General features: G+C 40.3%; 1 protein-coding gene across 1 annotated transcript in view; it reads left to right on the top strand.

The window, feature by feature from the left end:
* The window catches only part of LOC133368055 (band 4.1-like protein 4B), an 82,933-nt gene extending 68,564 nt beyond the window's left edge, over positions 1 to 14,369 (top strand). The window contains exons 12-16 of the mRNA XM_061592138.1: positions 3,504 to 3,613; positions 4,754 to 4,784; positions 7,049 to 7,082; positions 8,436 to 8,503; positions 12,876 to 14,369. Of these exons, the coding sequence (XP_061448122.1) occupies positions 3,504 to 3,613; positions 4,754 to 4,784; positions 7,049 to 7,082; positions 8,436 to 8,503; positions 12,876 to 13,023 (391 nt within the window). The 3' untranslated portion in view covers positions 13,024 to 14,369. The remainder of the gene's footprint in view (positions 1 to 3,503; positions 3,614 to 4,753; positions 4,785 to 7,048; positions 7,083 to 8,435; positions 8,504 to 12,875) is intronic.
* The last annotated feature ends 9,472 nt before the right edge of the window (positions 14,370 to 23,841 follow it).

The following is a 23,841-nucleotide window of genomic DNA, read 5'->3' as shown; positions in this document are numbered from 1 at the left end:
TAGTTCAGGCATTGGTAACTTCGAGACTGGATTACTGCAATGTACTTTGTGTGGTTTTTCCCTTGTGGTTGATCTGGAAACTGCAGAACTAGTGCAGAATGCTGAAGAAGGATTGCTGACAGGAGTGAGATTCTGTCAGCATATTAACACCTGTGCTCAAACACCTGCACTCACTGCTGATTTGCTTCTGGGCCAAGCTCAAGGTGCTACTGTTGGTGTAAAAAGCTCTTCATGGCTTGGATTCAGTTGTCTTATAGGATTGCCTTGCCCCATATGTGCCTTTTTGATCATTTTGATTGCTGGAACTTGCAGTTTTACAAGTGCTGCATAATATCCATTCCATATTTGTAAGGCGTTCCCTTAGTGTGGCAGCACCTGTATTATTGACAGTGGGTAGGTGTCCTCATTATATTGTTTTAGATGCCTGTTGAAAACTTTTCTGTTTTGGCAGAGGCCCAGGTGACCTCTGTGGCTAGGAGTGCCTTTTACCAGCTTTTTTCTGTAACATCTGAATCGCGAGAGGCCGTGCAAGCCCTGGACCGCTGCTTGGACTCAATGGTGGGCTGGATGAGGACCAATAAACTGAGTCTGAATCTTCACAAGACAGAGGCGCTGTGGGTTGGTGGTTCCCGAGTTCAGATAATTGATTAGTTGCCTGCTGTGGATGGGGTCGTACTCCCTCTGAAAGAGCAGGTCTGTAGTCTGGGGGTGCTCCTGGATCCATCTTTGTTGCTAGAGGCCCAAGTGACCTCAGTAGCTAGGAGTGCCTTTTACCAGCTTTGGCTGATAAGACAACTGCGGCCGTTTCTGGACTGGGATAGCCTGACCACTGTTGTCCACGCACTGGTAATCTCTAGGCTGGATTACTGTAATGCGTTCTATGTGGGGCTGCCCTTGAGGTTGGGCCAGAAGCTGCAGTTAGTGCAGAATGCAGCGGCGAGACTGCTCACTGGAGCAGGGTATCGCCAACATGTCATCCCGCTGCTGAAAGAACTGCACTGGCTGCCCATTTGCTACTGGGCCAAGTTCAAGGTTCTAGTTTTGGTGTACAAAGCCCTATACAGCTTGGGACCAGGATACCTGAAAGACTGTCTTACCCCTTATATACCCAGTCAATCACTGCGCTCTTCAGGTGATACCATCTTATCAAGAGGTTCATTCTGTACAAAATAGGAAACGAACCTTTAGTGTGGTGGCACCTACCCTGTGGAATTCCCTCCCCTTAAATATTAGGCAGGCGCCATCTCTGCTATCTTTTTGGTGCCTTTTGAAGTCTTTCCTCTTCCAACAAGCCTTTTAAGTTGAGACCTATCCCAGTTTGCGTCTGTTTTAGAATTGCTTTTAATATGTCTTTTAATATCTTTAACCCTTTTTTTAAAAAGATGTTTTAAAAGTTTTTTTAATGTTTTTATCATTGTTTTGTTTTAATGTATTTTAATAATAATAATAATAATAATAATATTTAATTTGTTTGTCGCCTATCTGGCAATTAGCCACTCTAGGCGATGTACATTAAAATGAGATAAAATACAAAAATTTCAAATGCAATCACATAATAACAATAAATAAAATATTGGACAGTCATCGATACATATAAAAACAGTTATATTAGCAGCATACGATAGATGACAAAATCATGGAGATTTACCCGTCCCAAGGACCTCATAGGCCTGTTGAAATAGCCACGTCTTCAGGGCCTTGCGGAATACGTCTAGGGAAGGGGCATGTCGAAGATCATATGGGAGGGAGTTCCAGAGAGTGGGGGCCACCACAGAAAAGGCCTTCTCCCTAGTACCCACCAACCTAACTGTTTTGGTTGGCGGGATTGAGAGAAGCCCTTGTGTGGCTGATCTAGTTGGGCGGCATAGTTGGTGGCGGTGGAGGCGCTTTTTCAGGTAAGCAGGGCCGAAACCGTTTAGGGTTTTAAAGGTTAATACCAACACCTTGAATCGGGCCCGGAAGACAACCGGCAGCCAGTGTAGATCAAGTAATACTGGCGTGATGTGGTCCCGGCGGCGGCTGTTGGTAAGTAAGCGCGCCGCTGCATTCTGTATAAGTTGTAATTTCCGGGTCGTTTTCAAGGGTAACCCCACGTAAAGCGCATTACAGTAGTCTAATCGAGAGGTGACCAGGGCATGTACCAGGAGATGGAGCTGTTGAACAGGGAGGTCTTCTTATGATGTTTTAAAGTGTTTTAGTGTTTCTGTTTGCCACCCTGGGCTCCTGCTGGAAGGAAGGGTGGGGTATAAATTAAATAATAAATAAATAAATAAATAAACAGGACTGTCCAGATACATGATTTAGTTACCTATGTTTTAAAAGTTTTATTGATTTTTATTATTATTATTTATTAGATTTGATTAGACGCCCATCTGGCAGAGGTTAGTCTGCCACTCTGGGCAACATACAGCAAAACACAAATACAGTTCATATAAAAACATAAACAGAGAGCATTAAAAAGATTTTAATAATGGTGGCTTTATGTATATTCGTTTTTAATTGGTTTGTGGATTTTAGCTGTATTTTAACTATAATTTTAATTATACACTGCTTGGAGAGCTTTTTGATCAAGTGGTTTATATATTTTCTAAATAATAATGAACTGTTACAAGTGCTTATAAAAATAGCAGGTGGCAAGTGCCATCATAAAAGAGGCATTCCTTGTGGGCTGAGAGAACGGAGAATGCCTCTTCTAAGATGAAGTTAGCTAAAACACATGTGTGTCATTTTAAAATTAGGCTCCATACTTTATTATTTAAAGTTACTGTTTTTTCTAATATGCAAGTTTATGCAGAATTAATTGATCAATTAAATTGCTAATGTTTCATTTAAGTAGATGAAACATTAGCGATTTAATTGATCAATTAATTCTGCATAAACTTACATATTTCTTAAACGGGGTGATAGTCCTGCTTGCAAACTACACTGATTGTGGTGAATTGCCTGCGTTTTCTTTATTTTTGAGGAGGGGGGGAGAGAAGAAAGGTAGTATCTAAACCAGTGGTTCTCAAACTTTTTTGGTTCGCGGCGCACTGTAAAACATAAATATTTTCTGGTGCACTTCATGTTCAAAATTAAAAATATATTAATATATTTTAAACTATGAATAAAAATAACAAACTATAGAAAACTATTACTTACCGTATACAAATGGGTTTCTTCTCATTTTTAAAATATACTTTCATAATATTTGAGGCACACCTAGCCACCTCTTAGGGCGCACCAGTGTGCCTGGGCGCACCTTTTGAGAATCACTGATCTAAACCTACAGACAAATCTAAGTTACAGCTGTACTAAGCCAGTCTTGCTTTTGCATCTAGCATTTATAAGGCTTTGTGTAGCTTTTGTGTTTGAAGGATGCGGGTTGCCAATTAAGTTAATTTAGGCTGCAATCTTATGCTGGTTTATCTAGAGGAAAGGCATGTTGAACTCACTGGGACTTACTTTTGAGTAAATTATGCTTGTCTTCACCGGAGGGCTTAATTACCAATATTTTTTTAAAGTGGTCGAACAGAGTACCAGGCAACACGCGGATCCAGATTACGCAGGACCAGTACATTTGAAAGGAAACCCAGCAAGCGGTATCCATCCCGAAGGCATTCAACTTTCAAAGGTTGGAATTCACAACCAACCAACCCCCTTTGTATGCCATTTCCATTAAGCAAATTGCTTAACTGAAATTAGAGTTTATTTTCTCCATTCCATTTCACATACCATCATGTAAATTGATTAGTTTCATCACAGCTTTCAGTTCAGTGCTGAAAGAATGTATGAGGAGTGGGGCTGAGGTTCTAAACATGCTTTCCTACTACTTCTTTGTAGTGTTCTTGTTTGCTTGTTGGTTTTTAAAATCTCCGCTCTCAATCCCTTCTGTTTTGTTTCTGTTAGTTTCCTTTGTTAAACTTTTTATTTTCCTGGCTTATTTCTTCTCAGAAACACTTGAAAAATCCCCAAGTTAAAGCATATCACTTCTTTGTACACCATTCATCAAACACGGCAGAGACCATAAAGAAATAGACTACATGTTCATTATGAAAAAGCATTACTCCTTTAGACAGACCATAGTTTAAAAGCATGGTGAAAACAAGCCCTTCTTCCCTTCTTGCACGTGAGAAATTTGGATGCTTTTTGTTCTAATTTCCATTAACCGCAGTTTAGCATGTCATCTGAACCCTAAACTGTGGATAATATTAACTATGACTTGTGTTTGGGTTGAATAACAGACAAGATGTGATTAAAGTGGAAATGGGAGCTTCTGAACTCCTTGTGGTCACACCAGAAGTATCAAGAATGAAGGGTAGAACACACAAGTTCAAGGCTCACTGCAGCTTTTTGCATTATAGCTAATATGTAATGTGACATTGGTACATTCCTGATGTCTCTTGAAAGCTGACCCAAGGATTTCCTGTTTTAGTTTTTTGAGTACAATTTTCAATCACAGAATCCTTTTTTCACTCATAGAAGTGGGCCCGCATTAAATTCCCTTTGTGTGCCCAGGTTGGGAAGTGGGGAGACGGGAGATCAGTTGTGGATGAAACATCCTTTCCCCCCACTGTTTTCATACATACGAGTTGGGCAGAGAAGAGACCAGTTATGCTGCACATGAAAACTCAGGGCAGAAGGTCCCACTTATTCCCTGCCTCTTACTTGCTGCCCTTTAGGCAATGATGAAATGTTAATCTGTATAAAAAACAAAGTTCACTGATTTTCAAAATAGTGATGTTTACCCTTGCATTTCTGTTTCCTCCCTTAGCAAGCAACGCTGTCAAAGCACCCCAGCTTTGGTAAGTGTTAGTCAGCTTTCACATTTATTCTTTGGTTTGGCATCTGCTATCCAAGCTTGGACTCTGGGGAAAGTTACCTGCCACTAGAGTGTTCTACAGGAAGCCTTTTAGAGGTGGTGCAGAGATGATGCTCCAGATCCCTTAACTCAGGGTATAGCTGTGATGTTCCTGATTCCTTAATACATTGTTAAGGAGCAGACTGCAGGATTGCTTGCTTCTGCAATATGTGAATGCTCCCTCCCCAGCTATCAAAATCGACTTTAAATATTGTCACTTTGAAGCATTGAAACTGAATTCAATTTGGAATTGTCTTTTAAAAATACATTTTCATTTTAAGAGTGAATCTAATATAGCACTAAGATCTAAGACTGATACAATTCTTAAGGCTGGAGGAGGGGGGATTTATGTTTGAGGGTGCCTCCGGACAGGGGCCTTACATCACAAATGGATTGTTCTGATCCAGTTTGTCTGTGTGCATGTTTGGTATGGTACCTTCCATACATTCACTTTCGTTCAGTCATGGATATTCATTGCTATTCTGCTACTTTCTGTCCTAACCAGCGGGCAGAGATAGGCAAGCTCATTTGGGTTTGGGTCACCGGAAACAAAATGAGGTGAGGAGCAAATGGATGTAGGGGTGTGCCATTAGAGGCCACACACCAAAATGTCACCACGCACATTACAATGTGACAAACTGCCCCCCCAATGCACTGTTGAGCTTCCACACCAACAGTGACTGCAGATGTATTAATATTTTCCACAGTAAGGGGAAATCTATATTACGTGTAAAGAAGTAGTAGTAGTATGAATTGGCATGTTGATTATGATGCCATGTGGAAAGTGCAAAAACATTGAGAGCATGAGCAGCATGGATTCCCAAATTAAACTCCTGTCTGGAAGCACCCTGAGAGAGAACAGATTGGGATATTAGTGGAAATATCTACAAGCTTTTGAGTAAAAAAAGAATTTTAGATAGTTAAGTTTATAAATGGTTGGGATTCAATGTAACTAGATTGCAGCCTTCCCCAACCTAGTGCCCTCCAGGTGTTTTAGACTACAGCCCCCTTCATCCCTGACCAATGGCCCCACTGTGACTGAAGGGAGTTATAGTTCAAAACTTCTAGAAGACACCAGATTTGGAAAGGCTGTCAATTATGTTGTCTTGCCTATTTTTATTTGCTTTGTTTGGGCAGGTGTACTATCTCTTTCTAATTAATAATGGTAATCAACATTGCCTTATTTCTATTCTAGTTGCTGTTCTATCAGATGGTGCTTCCTATAAAAGTTTCGCAATTGTGAAATTGCTGCCTTCTCAAAATGTAGCCTTCAATCATTGTCAGGTGGATTTAGATTTTTGTACAAAGCCACCTGGTATCTTTGAGCTTATAAAGGCAAGCTAATGTATTTGTTGTCCCTCAGTCAGCTAAATTAGTGGTGGCACGGTTTTAAATCACTGTTTTCCTTTTTAACTTGCTTATCTACATTGGTGTGTGTGTGTGTGTGTGTGTGTAAAAGCACAAAATGTGGAGTTTATGGACCCACACTACTAATTTTACTAATGGATAATTTGTTCCAAGCAATAAAGGACTACTTTAAAAGGAGGAAATATCAAACTAGCAACCTATACATAGTTGTATTATCCTCCCCACCCTCAAAAAAGCACCTATATATCTATTTGCAAAGTTAACACTGAGTCTGGATACTCTTCTTGGGCACTTAATGTCCAAATATGACAAATGAGGTATCAGACCAAAAATACCCCAGGAAAATGGTGGTTTGTCCAGTTTACACTAAAATAATTAGAAGAATTCAACCCCAAGATCTCTTTGGTTAACAGAGGCTGCAGGCTTTGAAGCTTCTGTCACTACTAACAGAAACAGCTCTGACTCCAGTTGATTGAAATCAGCTGTCCCTAAGCACTGGCTCAGCTGCCAAGGCCTTATGGAATGTTTATGAACATTCCATCTGCCTCAGAAGTTTCGCTGCACAAGACTGAGGCACAGATGGCAATATGCTGTTGGGAGCACGTCATCATATTGGTGAAGCTGTGAGAGAGATTGAAGATGGAAAATACATGCAGAGTGTTTTACAAAAGTTCTTCCACAACATGTAGTCTCTTGAGTTATCATCCTAATAGTTACACTTCTTAAAACAAAATCTACTTGCTGGAATCTTGGGAGGCAATTCTTTTCCTTGCCTAGCTTGGTTTGTTCTGTGTTGCACCTTATGAAAAATACTCAGAAAAAGTTTTGTTTTTGTTTTAGCACTAAAAACAATCCAGAAGTCCATAACTATCAGGTAAGAGGAATGCTAACCTGTTGCTTTATTACCTTAATTATATGCACCAATAATATCATGATCGAAGTGACTTACCTGTTTGCCTACTCTCTCTGCCATTTGTGATCATTAATATTTTTGGTGTGCTTATGCCATGTATCTCTCACACTGATGTGCCAAGGTTTGCAAAGTAATTTGTGCTTCAGTTAAAAGTGAAGCCAAGTCTGAAATCTGGCATTCAACTAATTTCTTTAAAAGAAAAGAAATTGGAGACTTGGAGATTTATTTATTTTTTAAGACTCCTCTAAAAACCAAAGTTCTTCTCCATGAGGATATCCGACAAAGCTGGTTCATACATTGTGTTTTGTGTACACCGAATATGTTTTAAATGCACACTTGAAAATTAGAAAGTGTGACCAAGATAAAATTTGTGTTGCAAATCTATGTATTGGACACTTAACACTTACCAGGGACCAATGTTGGCTGAGGTGGCAAAATTAGATTTACCCTTTGTAATGTGTAAAAACTCTTAGACAAATCAAAATCACTTGGAGGATGCTATCATTCCACCTTAATTGTCACCAGTTATCTGGTCTGTAGACATATAAACTCAAGTAGTCACAGAACAGAGAAGCGGCACATGGTCACAACAACATAGTGTGATAGATTGATGACCAAATCTCTAATTCACTGTAGAGCAACTCCTCTCCGCCACAGAGATTTGTATTGATGCCTCACCTAGAGTATTGCAACCATGCAGCAGTATGCTAATAGCCCCAGAAATGTGTGTCTTTATAATAGTGGTATCCCTTTCAGCAAATAATTAGGTTTATTTCAGGCTAGATCAGTACATGCAGCAGAAATGGAATTGTGGGATCCAGAGATGGTGGAATACCTATACAGTTTCAGTTTATTGGTGGGGGAATCACTTTCTAAAAATGTTTTGTCCATCACTGCAAATAGAAGACTATTGCAGAAGGAAGAAACGATCTTGCCTAGTTCTTCCTCTACTATACCTAATTGTACAGAGATGTTTTCTTTAATGCAGAGGAGCATTCAGAAATGTGATCCTCCAGAGACTGAAATGATATAGTCCATTCTCCTATCTCAAGACTCTCTGCTTCAATGCCACTCAGCACACATCTAAATCACTCCTGAATTTCAAAAGGCTAAATAGGAAAAGAATTCAAAGTAAATGTTTGTAGGTGTGTTTGGTCAACTGGCACCAGTACTATCTTTTATAGGCAACTTTAAACACCCCTGCCAGAGTATAAAGCAGTTTCAATACATTCCTAAAAGGCTACCATAGACATTTTGTCCTGTATAGTAAACTTAAAATTTTTCCAGTAACCTAGGTTCACATTTTATTTCCAGCCCCCGTATCACCCAAATATGCATCCTGGCCAATCACACTGGCACCCACATCATCCTGTAAATGTAAGGTAAGTTGTTGGTCTGTACTGATGTTGTATAAATTATGCAGTCTAGAAAAAAATGTTGATCTGAGTTGGGTGTCTGTGTGTGCTTACTTGTCAGTGAACAACATGTTGCACATAATCTGGTGTAACATAAAGGCTAAGAGTATGAGCTGATTGCCAGGAAATCCTGGGTTCAGGCATGATCTCACTATATGAGAATAGGCAGACTGGTATTCTCATTTTGAACCTCTATCCCCTACGTGCAGTGCCAGTACCTGAATAGTTCTAGTCTGTCTTGCAGAGTGTATAAGGATTGCTGAGCTAATGTGTATAGTATGAATACTAGGGGAGGGGACACTACTTCAGGAGGAGGGTGGGGTGAAGGAATTGATTTGGGAAATGGATTTCCATAAGTTCCAGAGATGAGGGCCAATAAAGTGAGTCTAAATCCTAGTAAGATGGAGACCCTGTGGGTTGTTGGTTCCCGAGTTCAGATAATTGCTGCCCTGGGTTGCCACCCTGGGCTCGTGCCGGGAGGAAGGGCAGGATATAAATCAAAGAATAAATAAATAAATAAAATAAATAAACCATGGGTCAGTTGCCTGCTTTGGATGGAGTCGTACTCCCTCTGAAAGAGCAGGTTCATAATCTGGGGGTGCTCCTGGATCCATCTTTGTTGCTAGAGGCCCAGGTGACCTCAGTGGTTAGGAGTGCCTTTTACCAGTTTCAGCTGGTAAGACAGCTGCAGTTGTTTCTGGACTGGGATAGCCTGACCACTTGTCCATGCACTGGTAACCTCCAGGCAGGGTTACTGTAATGCACCCTATGTAGGGCTGCCCTTAGGGTTGGTATGGAAGCTGCAGCTGGTGGTGTGACTGCTCACTGGGGTAGGGTATTGCCAACATGTTACCCCGCTGCAGAAAGAATTGTACTGGCTTCCCATTAGCTACCAGGCCAAGTTCAAGGTTCTGGTTTTGGTGTACAAAACCCTACACAGCTTGGGACCAGGATACCCCTTACATACCCAATCGATCACTGCGGTCTGCAGGAGGTCGATTCCTCTTTAGGAGGTCCAGTCCACATGACATAGGAAGTGGACCTTTAGTGTTGTGGCACAGACACTTTGGAATTCCCTCTCCTTAAATATTAGGGAGGCGCCATCTCTGTTACCTTTTTGGCACCTATTGAAGATCTTTCCCTTTCAACAAGCCTTATTCCAGTCTGCGTCCATGCTAGAATTGCTTTTTAAGATGTTTTGAAAGTTGTTTTTAAATATTTTTAAGATGTTTTGTTTTCATATGTTTTTAAAGATGTCTTATTTTAATGTGTTTTAAAGTTTTTTGTTTTTAAGGTGTTTTAAAATGTTTAGTGTCTTTGCCACCCTGGGCTCCTTCTGGGAGGAAGGGCAGGATATAAATAAAAATAAATAAATAAAACAAATCTATTTATTTAGATCTATAAAACAAGTAAAACAAGGTTTTGGGGTTCAAAAAGGACATCAGGGAAGAATCTTGGTACTCTGTTTCACAGCTCAATTTATTTCAAATGCAGCTGAGGAGATTTTCTGGTGGATTCTACTCCAAGGCTATTGAATTACAAATAGTTCAATAATAAACAACAATCAATAGCCTTTATGAAATGTACCCTGGAAGACTGTGGGTGGAACTACAGATTATAAATGATATGGAAATGGTCCATAAAACAGCCCCCTCTTCAAAGTCATTTCATGTATCATCATAGCTGTGTGTTTCCTCCTCTCCCTTACTGGATGGCAAGGGGGGAGAAGTGCGTAATGTGAAAACATAGCACTGGTTGCCTACACATTAATACAAGGGTGGGGAACCTCGGGCCCAAGGGCTGAATGCTTCTTGGCCTCTCTGTCTGGCCCTGCTTCATACTCCCAATGTTTTTGCCTGGCTGGAATGTGTCCTTGAGCTCTGATTGTGTCTCATTTACCTTCCTGGAGGAAAACTGGTGTGTGGATGTGTATAGAAACTAGCCTGCTGTACAAAGATAACATTTACATTTGTTCTTTACCCACTTTTGCCTCTGGCTCCTCCCACCACTGGCATGTGGCCTTCAGAAGGTAACCCAGAAGAGAATGTGGCCCCTGGGCTGCAAAAAGGCTCCCCACCCTTTCATTAATGTGAAGGGGAGCCCTCAAAACAAATTTAACATTTTTTCGATGAGACAGAAATAAAAAATGAAATAATTGATCATGAAAAATATTAGACAGGTGCCATCTCTGGTATCTTTTCGTTGCCTACTGAAGACCTTCCTCTTTCAGCAAGTCTTTTAAGTAAAGACCTTATCCCAGTCTGCATCTGTGTTGGAATTGCTTTTTAAGATGTTTTTAAAGCTTTTTTAAAAAGATGTTTTTAAAGATGTTTTAATATATTTTAAAGTCTGCTTTTATATTTTAGAGTGTTTTAAATGTTTTTGTTTGCAGCCCTGGGCTCCTACTGGGAGGAAGGGCGGGATATAAATTAAATAAATAAATAAATAAAAACCAGAATTTGAGAAGCTAGTATTGGAGAAAAAAATTGTTATCAGAATTACACAATCACTTAAAAGACAAGTGTATTTTTAAAAGTTTGAAGCTGAATCTAAAAGAGGAGAAATGCAGATTATAATTCCCATTGAAGTGTGGGAATTCTTATTTACAAAAGAGCATGGTTTTCTGTGGCAGTTAATGATAGAGAAAACTATTGTAAGATTACACAGCAATAGGATAAGAGAAAGTAATTGTTGGATTTGTCAGAAGGCAAAGCGAGATCTTTTTTCTTATGAAGGAAAGCAAAAATAATTTGGAAGATGATTAATGAGCTTTTCCAATTAAAATTGGAGCTTGAAGCATTGCTGTTCTTATTGAATAACATGAAAACTATCATCTAGTAGACAAACAAGAACCAGTTTTTATATGTATATATAAATATGCAAGATTTTTGTTCTTTAAATTATAGAAGACTTATCAAAAACTGATTTTTAAAAACTGTTCAATTTGAGATAGTTAAGTTTACTGCCTTGGATCGGTTGGAGATGGTTACATACACAGCCTTGCAGAGTACATACAAAAATACAAAATGGTGATAGATAGTTGGAAACCTGTGATTCAAAATATTACAAATGAACTAGGCATAAAAGATAAGGGTATGGCTTTTTTGAAAGTACAAGACTAATATAGATCCAGGCTGCAATTCTTTTGTCCCTGGGAAGGTGTCCTATGGGCAAAATAATGTTTAAGATCTCCCTCTCCAAGGGTGGAGGGGGAGGTCCAAGAGCAGAGAGGGAGAGCTGACTTTGTGAGGCTCCTCTTTGCCATTGCAGGAGCTTCTATAGCTCTTGTTTTACCAACATGAGAGCTTCACCATCAGTAGAGGCAAAAAGTTGAGATGCTGGGGGCAGATCAGTAGAAGGTATGAATCTCATGGATTCATGCTAAAATAGGGGGAGAGCTGATGTATGTATTGCAGAGGACAAAAGTGCCATCATTAAAAAAAATTGGAACAGAAAAGAAAGGACAAATGCCTCTCTGTCCTGCCCTTTCACAACACATCCAATAGGCTCTGGGTACTGGGCGTGTCTGCCTTTGCCTCTCCCTTTCCCCCACCCACTTCAGATTGTTCTTTTCATCAGTCAACCTAAATGTGATGGTAGACATGTATTTTGGAATTAGTGGATTATGTTTTGTATGTTTTAACATTTTGTGTGTGTAAATGTATTTTTTGTTATGTATTTATGTGTTTAAATATAGGAGTTCCATGTTGGGCAGCATCTCCACGTTGCTCACAATCTGCATTGCTTCCACTACATAATGTAGTTGAACTCTCTTCTGTAGACCACTGAGTCTTGAGCACATGCATTTTAGCACATTTTCAGTGCACATCTAACCTATATTACCTTAATGAGTAAAACAGTCCTCAAGAGTTAACGTTTCTTAGGGCTGTTTCACACACAGCATTTTACTTCATGGATATCATCTTTGTATAGAAAAAAAAAATTCCTGTGCACATCAGCTTTCTAACTGGGAAACCCTTGTGCTGCACTTCACAAGTGATTGTGTATGCAGTTCCACAAAGATTGTGTGCCATGTTGGAGATAATCTTCTGGAAAGTTTTTCTGCATGTATCCCATTGCACAGATGGATGGTGGGCTCCTGTGATGCTCCTACTCACTGCAGTGAGACTTGAATGAACTTTCTGCAGGATTGTGCCCCATATGTGGTTTCAGTTCTTAGTCCCCTACATAGATTCCCCCCCACTAATATTTACCATTAATCTAGTCCCATTTGTCTCATTTTCCATGAACTTGCATGACAAGCTCATTCATTTTGTCATTCACAACTGTTTTTTTTACTTCTTGCTTCTCATTCACCATCACTGTGCATATGCTTCAGGCCACCCTATCATGATGACAGGCTCTGTTGGAAACAATCCTCAAGTGGAGAGGACAGCAGTTTGTGGTATATCCAGGACCAGAACCAGAAGAACTTAGGTGGGATCCAGAGCCTGTTGTATCAGGATAAGTTCATGACAACCCTTTGAGAAAGTACCATCTTTAATTTATGCACCATTTAATATGCTTGCTACATTCCATACAACTTGTCTCTGTATGTTGCAAATAACTTTTTAAAATCGTGTCATAATTCATAGAACATAAGGTGTAGGTAGGCACAATCTTATAGTTCCAGCACTTTGGAAAGAGCTAAGAAATGTGGTCCAGCCAACTGCCCAAAATTCTGGAATTTTGCAGGTAGTTAATAAAATTTCATTATAATTTTTATTATTTCTGTAGCCCTTTAATTTTTGTTTCTTGCCATTTGCACATGGTGCTTAATTCAGCTATTCTGTGGTTTCATTTATAAATCGAATCCAGCAATGATAGTCTCTTTTTTTCTTTGAGTAATACTGAAATCAGGAGTCAAGATGATTGTAGTTCTCAAATGTGACTTAATGGCCAGTGATAAAGGGATCCAGATGGCTAATAAAATGCTTAAAACAAAAACAAAAATCTGTCTATCCCTTAAACAGTCCAGCTTTTTGTGCCATGTTAACAAGTATGAGGAAATCACTATAGAGTTTTTATACTTTTTTTATATAGGCATCTGACTCTTTGGATTTTATTGATCAGCTATAATGTAATAAGCTATCTCCACATGAAGTTAAGACAGTGCCTTAATAATTGGTGGTGCTGTCTTTCAGTAGATTGTCAATGTGTTTTTAGATAATAGAAAAACAGCAGAAAGACAAACCACCATAGGCTGGTGACACTTCAGATGCTACTTCTCCCCTCATTTCCAGATTTCTTTGGGCTATGTTTTCAGGAATCTCAGAATCGCATATTCCATTCCAACCACAATTCCCATCTGCAGTATTACTCTCTGCATCGGGGTTATGATAGAGACAGAGAAGGAGTGTGTGAGCACACAAGACTCAATACTGAACTCATCATGCAAAGAAGTTCAGAGCTCTGAATGCACCCTGAGAGGTTTGGTTCTGAAAGATGGTTTAGACCAATACATTTTGACGAGATATAAACAAGTTCAACTTCTGCGAAGTTGGACATATATCTATATCTTATACACTCACTCAGGTTCCTTAAACAAAAAAGACTAAAATTGTTATAATTTTGGTTCTCTTGAATATGGAGATAACTGTGCCAGCTTTAGTTCAGATATTGATTTGTCCTTTTAAGCTGTGATCTTTTGAACTTGATTGAATAAGGAATATCTTTATATTTGGGGAGTATTTTAAACTGTTAGTGTTTTTAATATAATTTTGCTGAATCCAACTTTATAAATAGGGGTAAGTCTGCATCTCTTTCAAAGCAAATATATGATAGTTTAATTTTTTATTTAAAGTATGTTTACATATGCTATTATATTTGTTTTGATCTTTGTATGTGCTGAGTACAAATAATAAATATGAATATTTTCTATTGTCTTTGCGTTTTATATATTCTGGACATTTTTTTTTAGTCTTCACACTTAGAAAATGGCACATATCCACAATACATTTGTGTGTGTTTTTAAACAACGTTCTCGTTCTTCTAGTTACTACACGCACATAAACTGGCTTGGAAATACGAAGGCAAATATGTTCATCAGAGAGGAAATACAGGTCCTGTCTTTTTGAAGTCTCTCACAATTGGGAGTGTCCAAATTAAGACTTTCAAAGGATTGCCTAGGCAACCATTTTCATGAAAATGGCATGCAAAATGTTACCCTTTGGGAATATTTGCAGTTCATTTTTGCTAGGAAATGCTAAGTGCCTGCTGTCATTGCACAGGTTAGGACGCGCTCACTACAAGATAAGGGGGGAATAGCGCCAAATCCCATTCTCCTTTACTGGAAGTTGGGTCAGGTTCTAAATGGTATCTGGCTTTACCACATCAGACTGCAGTTGGAGGGCTCATTAGATTGAATGTTAAACAAAAATCCCTACATTGAAAACTACATTCAACCCAGTCTTCTACCCGACATGCCAGTTTTCTATGTGTTCCAAAAGCATTCATTCCCACAAGCCCTCCATCTGCAGTCCAAAAGGGTGCAGCCCAGAAACAGGTTTACCACCTCAGTGATGAGAACTAGGCATGACTTTTACCACATGGTAGATTCTCCCTCGGCTTGCAGAGACAGTCAAGAATCTCATGGAGGAAATGCGGAGAGACCCTCCCAGCACAGTTCCCGTCAGCAGTCTGAACTTCATCAGCTGGGGGATGTGCTCTCTTTCCGAGGCAGAGTGCTGTCCGTTCTTTTGCAGAGTGCTTTTCGCCACTGAGTCTAGCCAAGCACAGAGGAAAATATAAGGTTGTCCTGGGAAGAAAACACATTGTCCTTTTTCCTGTGTGAATTGGCCTGTCACTTCATGGCCAACTTGGTAAATGAGGTGTGAAGAGAGTCAAATACTTTCTCTCACACCTTGCTCATGTTAAATTTTAAGGCCTCCTTAAGGACTGCAGGGTACACAATGCCAGAAACACAAATTCTAGGATTCCTGTCTTCTACATGCATATGGATTGTATCACAGTTAAGTTGCTTGAATCTCCTTATAAAGCCCCTGTTTCCATAGAGAGATCTTAGCCAATGTATAATGTTTTCTTGTGTGGAAAGCACACTCTGTGCACCGATGATAAAAGAAACTGTGGCTCCATACTACTACTACTACTACCACTACCTCAGTTGGGAATTGCAAGAGAAGCAATAGTGGCTTCCATTGTGAATAGAACATCTGAATTACATAGTGGAGGTAGAACATCCCTATCTCATACATGATATATTATCACCTGTCTTGATTATACTTTTGTCAAAGTTTAAAGGTAAGGCCTAAGCATTGTTTCATACAAAAGCTGAGGATTTGTAGTCATTTACCTGCAGCCTTGCATGGCAGCTTAGGGTAATCTTGTATTAGAATTTATTGATCAGTTTGCAGAAGAATGTTGCAAGTCCACACGTTGGATCGACTATGCTGATTTCATTTCCATAAACTGGAAATCAGTTAATGGAAGATACTGTAAGCAACAACAGTACTGTTTTTTTTAAGGAGTTGATCAAAAATGCCCAAGTAAAGGGACTGAAAAAGGGTTTTAGCTATCAATGTTCAGCCACTCGTATTCAGACTTTGTTTTTCAAATCATGAACCATTAGCAAAAGTATTCAAAGAATTCAACTGTCCTCAATATTCTTCAGTTCTTTCCAGCACTGATTTATTTATTCACTGCCATCACACTTGCCTCTCTAAGAGATCAAAGTTTCCAAATGGGATATCTATTACACACTCCTAATGGCCATTCTATGTAGTTACTGTAGGGAAAAAATCAAAGACCACAAAGGCTGTCAACTATCTGGTAATCTGGTAATGCATTTTCCCCTTGTCATTTTGTAGGTAAGGTTTATGTTATTTCTTTTAAGTATAATTTAAGAGGCTTGTTTGTATCTTCTGTTTTTGAAAATTGTTTGTTCATTATGCATTTGAACACCTCTTAAGATATCGTAAGCAAATTTTGCATGATGGTTCCTGAGGTAAAGGAGTAGGTTTTTGGCTGTGTTTGGATACAGCTGGGCACCATTTTGAATCAAGATGGTGGACTGAATCTTTTGAAACTACTGATCTTTCGGTTTCTGAGAATTCCTAAGCAACACTGGGTATGAGGCTGTTGGTAAATTATATAAGGTTTTTTTTACATACAATATAATATTATCAAAGTTCTATTTTAATATTCTGCCTCATTCTGAATAGTTACACATGGGGATACTTTTATCATAATTCTGTACAACAGATCAAATGGGTTTATAACCACAGCTTTAGAAAACCTTTAGTAACAAAAAAGCCTCATACAGTTTTTGTCCTGGGCCATCCATAAAATTATCAATTGCAAACTAAAGCATAGATAGAATATATTCTATATTCAGGAAACAATTGAAAACCTAATACTAAAAGTGAATTATCTGCATAGAGCATCTGGAAGGGAAACTTATCCAAAGCGTTTTGAAAAGAACAGAGAAAACCCTAATATGAAGTCTGTAACAACATAAAGGAGGTCTACCAACCTAAATTTGATATCTATTAGCATGTTTTATGTAAAACAAAAAGCATTGAATTACAACTGCTATTCTAAGCACCACTCAAAAATATTCTCACTATCTTTTTTCTTAGTGGGTGAACAGTAGTTAGAATAAGAAATGAGTTAACCTTGAATATTAGTATAAAAGGGGATAGAAATGTAAGTAAATATGAAATGATACAGACTGCCTTCAAGTCGATCCTGACTTACGGCTACCGTATGAATAGAATTTTCATGGTAAGTGGTATTCAGAGGGGGTTTACCATTGCCTCCCTCTGAGGCTAGTCCTCCCCAGCTGGCTACTGCCTGCTCAGCTTGCTACAACTGCACAAGCCAACTCCTTCCTTGTCCGTAACTGCCAGCTGGGGGCAACTGAGCTCCTTGGGACTATGCAGCATGCCCACGACTGCACAGGTGGCAGGGCACGTAACCCCTGAGCCACTCACTGTGGGGGTGATCTTTAGCTGGCCCTTGACACCCAGGAGACACAAGCGTGGATTTGAACTCGCAGACTCTGGACTCTCAGCCTGGCTCTCCTCCCCACTGTGCTGTACCAGCTTACATAAGTAAATAAATAGCATAATTTAAAAGAGCTGTTTTAGTATATTTTCAATACATTATTCAGATGTCTGGTTGTGGATTCCATCTCTAGTAGCATGTGGGGAAAGATAAAATTGCATGTCATCTAGAAATTGGTGATACTGAACTCCTGTCCAAATCTTGGAGCAACCTCTCAGAAGCAGAGCTGTCACAAATGGCCTCCGCATTCAGTTTGAGAGGGCCATGTCACTAGATTTCTCAGTGGAAGGAGAGATGGCAGAAACCTCCTGTCCAGCTTCTCTCCAGCTTCTCTCTTTTCCCCCACATGTCTGTACAAGTGACAACAGCAGTTGTGTAAGCATCCTGGCTGCCATTTTGCATTCCTCACAAAGTCCCAGATCTGGCATCATTCTGGGGCTTTTGGGGGAAGAGGAGGTGCAAAGTGGCTTCCTTTTTCTACCAGGGAGAGGGGGAGAAAAAACAAATTATCTCAGAAAAACATTTGAAAAATCTCTGCTCAGCTCTGGGTTTTGCCTGTTGTTCTGGCTAGTCCACCTTAATGAGATTGTGTCACTGGCATAATGAGACCCTCTGTTACTGCCGTTCATGCTGGAGAGGGGATAGGCCTTTGCCCATGGAGGGGAATGAGTTAGTAGGCAGAGCCAGTGTTGCTGGCCCACCAGTCTTTTCAAAATATGGCTCCTGTTCTGTTCAATTCTAAACCTTAAATCGCCACTAAATGGGTATCACAGTATAATATGAAATCTGACAGGAATAATCAGGCCTGAGTGATCAAAAGTGTATATTGAAATGAACAAATATCAAATAAGCCAGTTGTCGCTAAGCATACAGAGATTCACTAATAGGCAGAAAACCTTGTGGTTTAAGAAGGTACCTATAGCCAACAAATACTTCTATCAAACTTTAAAAAGCAGAGAAATTGGGCGGCTATAGTGAATGCACCAGGGGAGCAGGAGACCTGACCTCCTCTCTGAGATACTGTACTGCCCTACAAATTGGTCAAAATGCAAACACAATTTGGGTTGGTCTTTCACAGTCCAATCCACTTCCTGTGTAGTTTGGAAGAATTTGGTAACATGTGCCTCTGAGCATATGGTGAGTGGTGGCAATACCTGCCATCTCCAAAGATGGAGAATTACATTTACATTGCATTACATTATTAATTTCAAAGCCTTTTTATTGGTCAGTGTCATATGATGGTGAAGACAGCCTTTTGGGTTTCAAATTGGAGGTTATGTTCTATTTCTATTTTGGCTGCATTAACAATGGAATCTGAAACTGCAGTTTGATGTAAAATCAGACTGATTACAATATGTTACTACTTCAGCAATGACTCTAGCTGTTGGAAAAAACAAACTTAGCCTGCCCAATATGCATGTTTTCAGCCTGCTATGTTTAAACCACTTCATTGAAGGCTAGGTGGGCACAGTCAATTAAAAACAGAGCACACCTAGAATTTTGCTAGAATATATTTCACCTCCCACTGTTTTATCTTGTACAAATTGAGATACTCCTGATGTCCACTGGAGACTATCCTGCAGAATAGTCAGTGCCACAATTATTTTTAGAGTTTTTTACTGTAAATTTTGCAAAGTGTTGCTGTACTTCACATATTCACAGAAACAGAAGCAAAAGAAAATGATTTCCTATAAGAAACGTCACTAAAATTGCAAAGGAAATCAGACATATTTAAAGTGGCTATCTGAACTATGTCAACTGTCTTAATAATGTTGCTTCCTCCCTGCTAAAACAATATCAGCACAGCACATGCCTTCTTTCTATTATTTGGGCTGATTGCAGGTGTTGCCACCACTCACCATATGCTCAGAGGCACGTTACCAAATTCTTGCAAGCTACACAGGAAGTGGATTGGACTGTGATAGACCAATCCAAATTGTGTTTGCATTTTGACAAATTTGTAGGGCAGTCCAATATCTCCAAGAGGAGGTCAGGTCTGCTTGTGATGTCCCTGTATATATATGACTGTAAATATGGTAAGTGCGGATTTATTAGAGTGTATATGGTAAGTGGACTGAGTGAGAGGGGGCAGTACATGGGCTGGAATGCTGGAGAATGTATTATGATTGGCTGAGCGTTGGAGTGTCTGAAGGTATAAATGAGAGGATGACAGTTGAGAGAGAGTTCGGTTGGTGGGAGTTCTGAGGAAGGCTGTTGATTGGTTTTGTGGGTTGGATTGGATTAGGCTGGTAGTGAGGCAGGTTATTGACGACTAGTAACATAAAGAGTAACGCATCTGATGAAACCATACGCTTGTTAAACTATTCCTTTAAGTAATCTTGTTATTCCTGTGTATATAAATAAATATTTCTTGGTTTACCTAACGCCTGAGCCTTGGCTGGGTTTACACAGACCAGAAGGGTGGGCAGGGCATATACCAAGGTTGGGAAACAGTATCAATGGTGGCAGCGGTGAAGAGATAGTGTAACATCATCAGGTATCCAGAGGAACCCAGGGCTGTATGCTTTATAGGCACAAAGATACAGGGGGGTTGTGGCCTGCAAGTGCACCCAGACACAAAGTATCAATAGGCCTGGAGGAGACTAAGGAACAGTCTCAAGGCAATATTGAATTACTGGGAGTGACTGGTGGTACTGCCTAGCAGTGGGATCTTGAGAGATCTTTGCTGGAGCCTGTAAGAGAACCATTTAAAAACCAGGACCCTGAGGTGAGACCGTGACAAGGCGGTAGCCACAGACGGGATCCTAGCAGGTGGTGGCCTGAGGTGGGATCCTGACAGGAAGGGTCCTGACACTGCTCCCCTGGTGCATTCACTATAGCTGCCCAATTTCCCTGCTTTTTAAAGTTTGATAGAAATAGCTGTGGGCTACAGGTACATCTTAAACCACAAGGTTTTTTGCCTATTAGTGAATTTCTCTGCTTTTTAATCCAGGAGGTAAGAAATGGGATCCTGTGCAAGTTTGCCGAGAATGGATTGATCTTTTGCATGCTTATTGAGTTCAGTGGGATTTACTCCTCTGCAATCATGTTTATGATAGACGAAACTGACCACAGGGGAGGAAGAAGGAAGGGAGGAAGGGCAGAGTGGAGGAGGGGGATGGGGGTAAGAAAGAGGGGGAGGGGAGGAGGTCAGGTTTGATCATTTGCATTTTTATTGAGTTCAGTGGGATTTACTCATGTGCAATCATGCTTACGATAGGTAAAACTGATTGGGGGGAGGGAGGAACGGCTGGAGTGGGCAGGGAAGTAGGAAGAAGAAAGGGGAGGAGAGGAGAAAGGGAGGGGAGGGGAAGGAGGGGAAAGCCACGTCTCATCATTTGCATGCTTATTGATTTCAATGGAATTTACTCCTATGTAATCATGGTTAGGATAGGTAAAACTGAACATGGGGGAGGAGCAGGGGGAGGGGAGAGGAGAGGAGAGGGAAGGAGAAAGGGGATTGGAGGGGAAGGCAGATTTGATCATTTACATGCTTATTGAGTTCAGTGGTATTTACTTGGTGCAATCATGCTTAAGATAGGTGAAACTGACCATGGGGAGGGGGAGGGGGAAAGGAGGGGATTGGAGGGGGAGGGAAAGGGCAAGAGGGAGGGGATAGGAGGGAGAAGAAGGGAGGGTGGGTTTGATCATTTGCATACTTTTGGAGTTCAGTGGGATTTTTTTCTGTGCAATCATGTTTGAAAATGGAAATGGATTGCCTTCAAGTCGATCCCGACTTATAGCAACCCTATGAATAGGGTTTTCATGGTAAATGGTATTCAGAGGTAGTTTTACGATTGCTTTCCTCTGAGGCTGAGAGGCAGTGACTGGCCCAAGGTCACCAAGTGAGCTTCATGGCTGTGTGGGGATTCGAACCCTGGTCTCCCCAGTCATAGTCCAACACTGACCTTGGGGAGGGGTGGGGAGGGGAGGAGATTGGATGGGTGGGCACTGGGCAGAGGGGAAGCCCCTTTCTTCTCCAAAAGGAAAACATTGTGAACAGTATCATTGTTTTTCAGGGTTTCCCCCACTTTTATTCTACAGCAGGCACATGTAGCCTCCCACCCAAATTTAAAGCAAAGCTGTCCCTGGCCACATCTACCCCAGGCCTTTATTTCACATGGGAAAGTCATGGCTTTTCTCAAAGGATCCTTGGAAGTGTAGTTAGTGAAGGGTGCTGAGAGTTGCTAGGAGACACCTTGTCTCCCTCACAGACCTTCAATTAGAGTCGGTGGCTGTTAAACCACTCTGACCATTGGAGCTCTGTCAGTGGAATTGTCTCCTCTTAGCACTCTTCACAAACTACACTTCCCAGGATTCTTTGGGGGAAGCCATGACTGTCTCACGTGAAATCAAAGTCTTGTGTGGGTGTGGCCCCCTGATTAGGCAAGCCCAGCAGCTGTGAGTCTGGCTTTTAGAACACTGACAGTTGGTTCTTAGTGAGCATGCCTGACATTCAGTTCAATGCAAAATTTCTTAATTAATTAAAAATCAGCGAGGCATTTTTTTTAACTTTGGAACTGCAGACAATGAAGGTCAGCGTATGAGGCAAGGTCAGTAACAGGATTACAGGTCCTCTGTGAACATGGCTGATTTTTAATGAATTTCAACAGATTATGAGAACTCTCAGAGAAAAAAGTCCAAAAGGGGTCCGGGTTTTTTCTGTCTCTCTTTAGACTTTGAACTCTCAATTCTTTCTGACTGTTTTGTGTATCACCATGAAAATTGAGAGGGTTGTTAAACAAGCATGTCTGACTCCAGGACTATAAGTTTTGTACGGTTTTGTTTTGAAATGAGCTTATGGGAAGCATCAGAATGGCATGTGGGTATTTTCAATTTAACATTGCAGAATGTGAAAAATCCACACTGGCTATAGTTATACAGCCACTCTTGTGGCTGTATAATAATCCATAAACTTACATTAGGTGTTTCTCAGAACAAGCAAGTGCAATTTATTTATTTATTGAATTTGTATCCTGCCCTTCCTTCCCGAAGGAATAATACACTAAACACATATAACACTAAACACTAAATAATACACTACATTCATGTTTAAAACAAAACATCTTTAAAAACTTCTTTACAAAGAAAAAAATCTTAAGAAACATCTTAAAAACAATTCCAGTACAGAAGCAGACATGGAAAAGATGTCTACATTAAAAGGCTTGTTGAGAGGAAGGTCTTCAGTAGGCGCCAAAAAGACAGCAGCAATGGTGCATGTCTAATATTTAAATTCCAAAGGGTAGGTGCCACAACACTAAAGGTCCTGATGAGATAGTATCTGCAGGAGGCCCTCACCTGCAGAGCACAGTGATCAACTTGATATATGAGGTAAGACAATATTTCTGGTATCCTAGTCCCAAGCGGTGTAGCTGAATGTATACTGAATTTATTTTCTTCTTCCAAAACCTGAAATCAGAACACGCAGGGAAAACCAGTATTTTATTTTATATGCTTTATATAAAGAACAGTGCATATATTGAACTAGGTCTTAGTATTCCCATGATCTGACACACAAAAGCAGTCTATCTGCATTTTGCGGTATTTGCTATCTAGAGAAGCTGAGGGCAGAGTCTGGAACCAGACCCTCAAAAATACTTTCCTTCCATGATTAAATGTAAGATTTTGAAGCTGCATGACCTGGGCGTGATCAGCCTTTAGAAAGTGACAGTTCCAGGTTAGAGAAAAGCCTACTAGCCCATGTAGGAGACATGGGGATGTGCACATGGGCCCCATTCCCAATATCACTGCATGTGCTAGCCCGTCTTCTCTGTCCCCAACCTATTCTGTGTTACATGGGGAAGATCTGAAGAGGGCTACCTAGTATCTATCCATGACCACTTGAATGTTAATAGAACCCTTTGCATGATTGATACCCCTGATGGTTCCCAATCACATAGAGGCCTCTACTCAAGCTCACAGAAATGCAGAAAAAAAATCTCCCCTTCAGACCATCCCTGCTCAACATGGCAAGGTCAGACTGAGCAGATGAGGACAGTGGCAATGCGGATGTGGCTAGAATGTGCAGCTCCATGTCTTTTGCCTGAAGAGAAAATATACACCTGAACTGGAATTAATTGGGAGGCCTTTCCAGGTATTCTTTCACCATTTTTCTGTCACAGAAGTGACATTATTCAAGGTCTCCACTGATGGATCACACATGGGATTTAGGGCTTCAGAGTTCCTGCTGCAGATATGGAAAGCCAACTATTACAGCAAACATTTCCTAGGCATCCTGACTATAGAAATTGATCATACTGTAAGTCAATACATCAGCAGTG

This window comes from Rhineura floridana, chromosome 11 (assembly GCF_030035675.1).
Source record: "Rhineura floridana isolate rRhiFlo1 chromosome 11, rRhiFlo1.hap2, whole genome shotgun sequence".
Lineage (NCBI taxonomy): Eukaryota > Metazoa > Chordata > Lepidosauria > Squamata > Rhineuridae > Rhineura > Rhineura floridana.
This window is presented reverse-complemented; position numbering and strand designations above follow the sequence as displayed.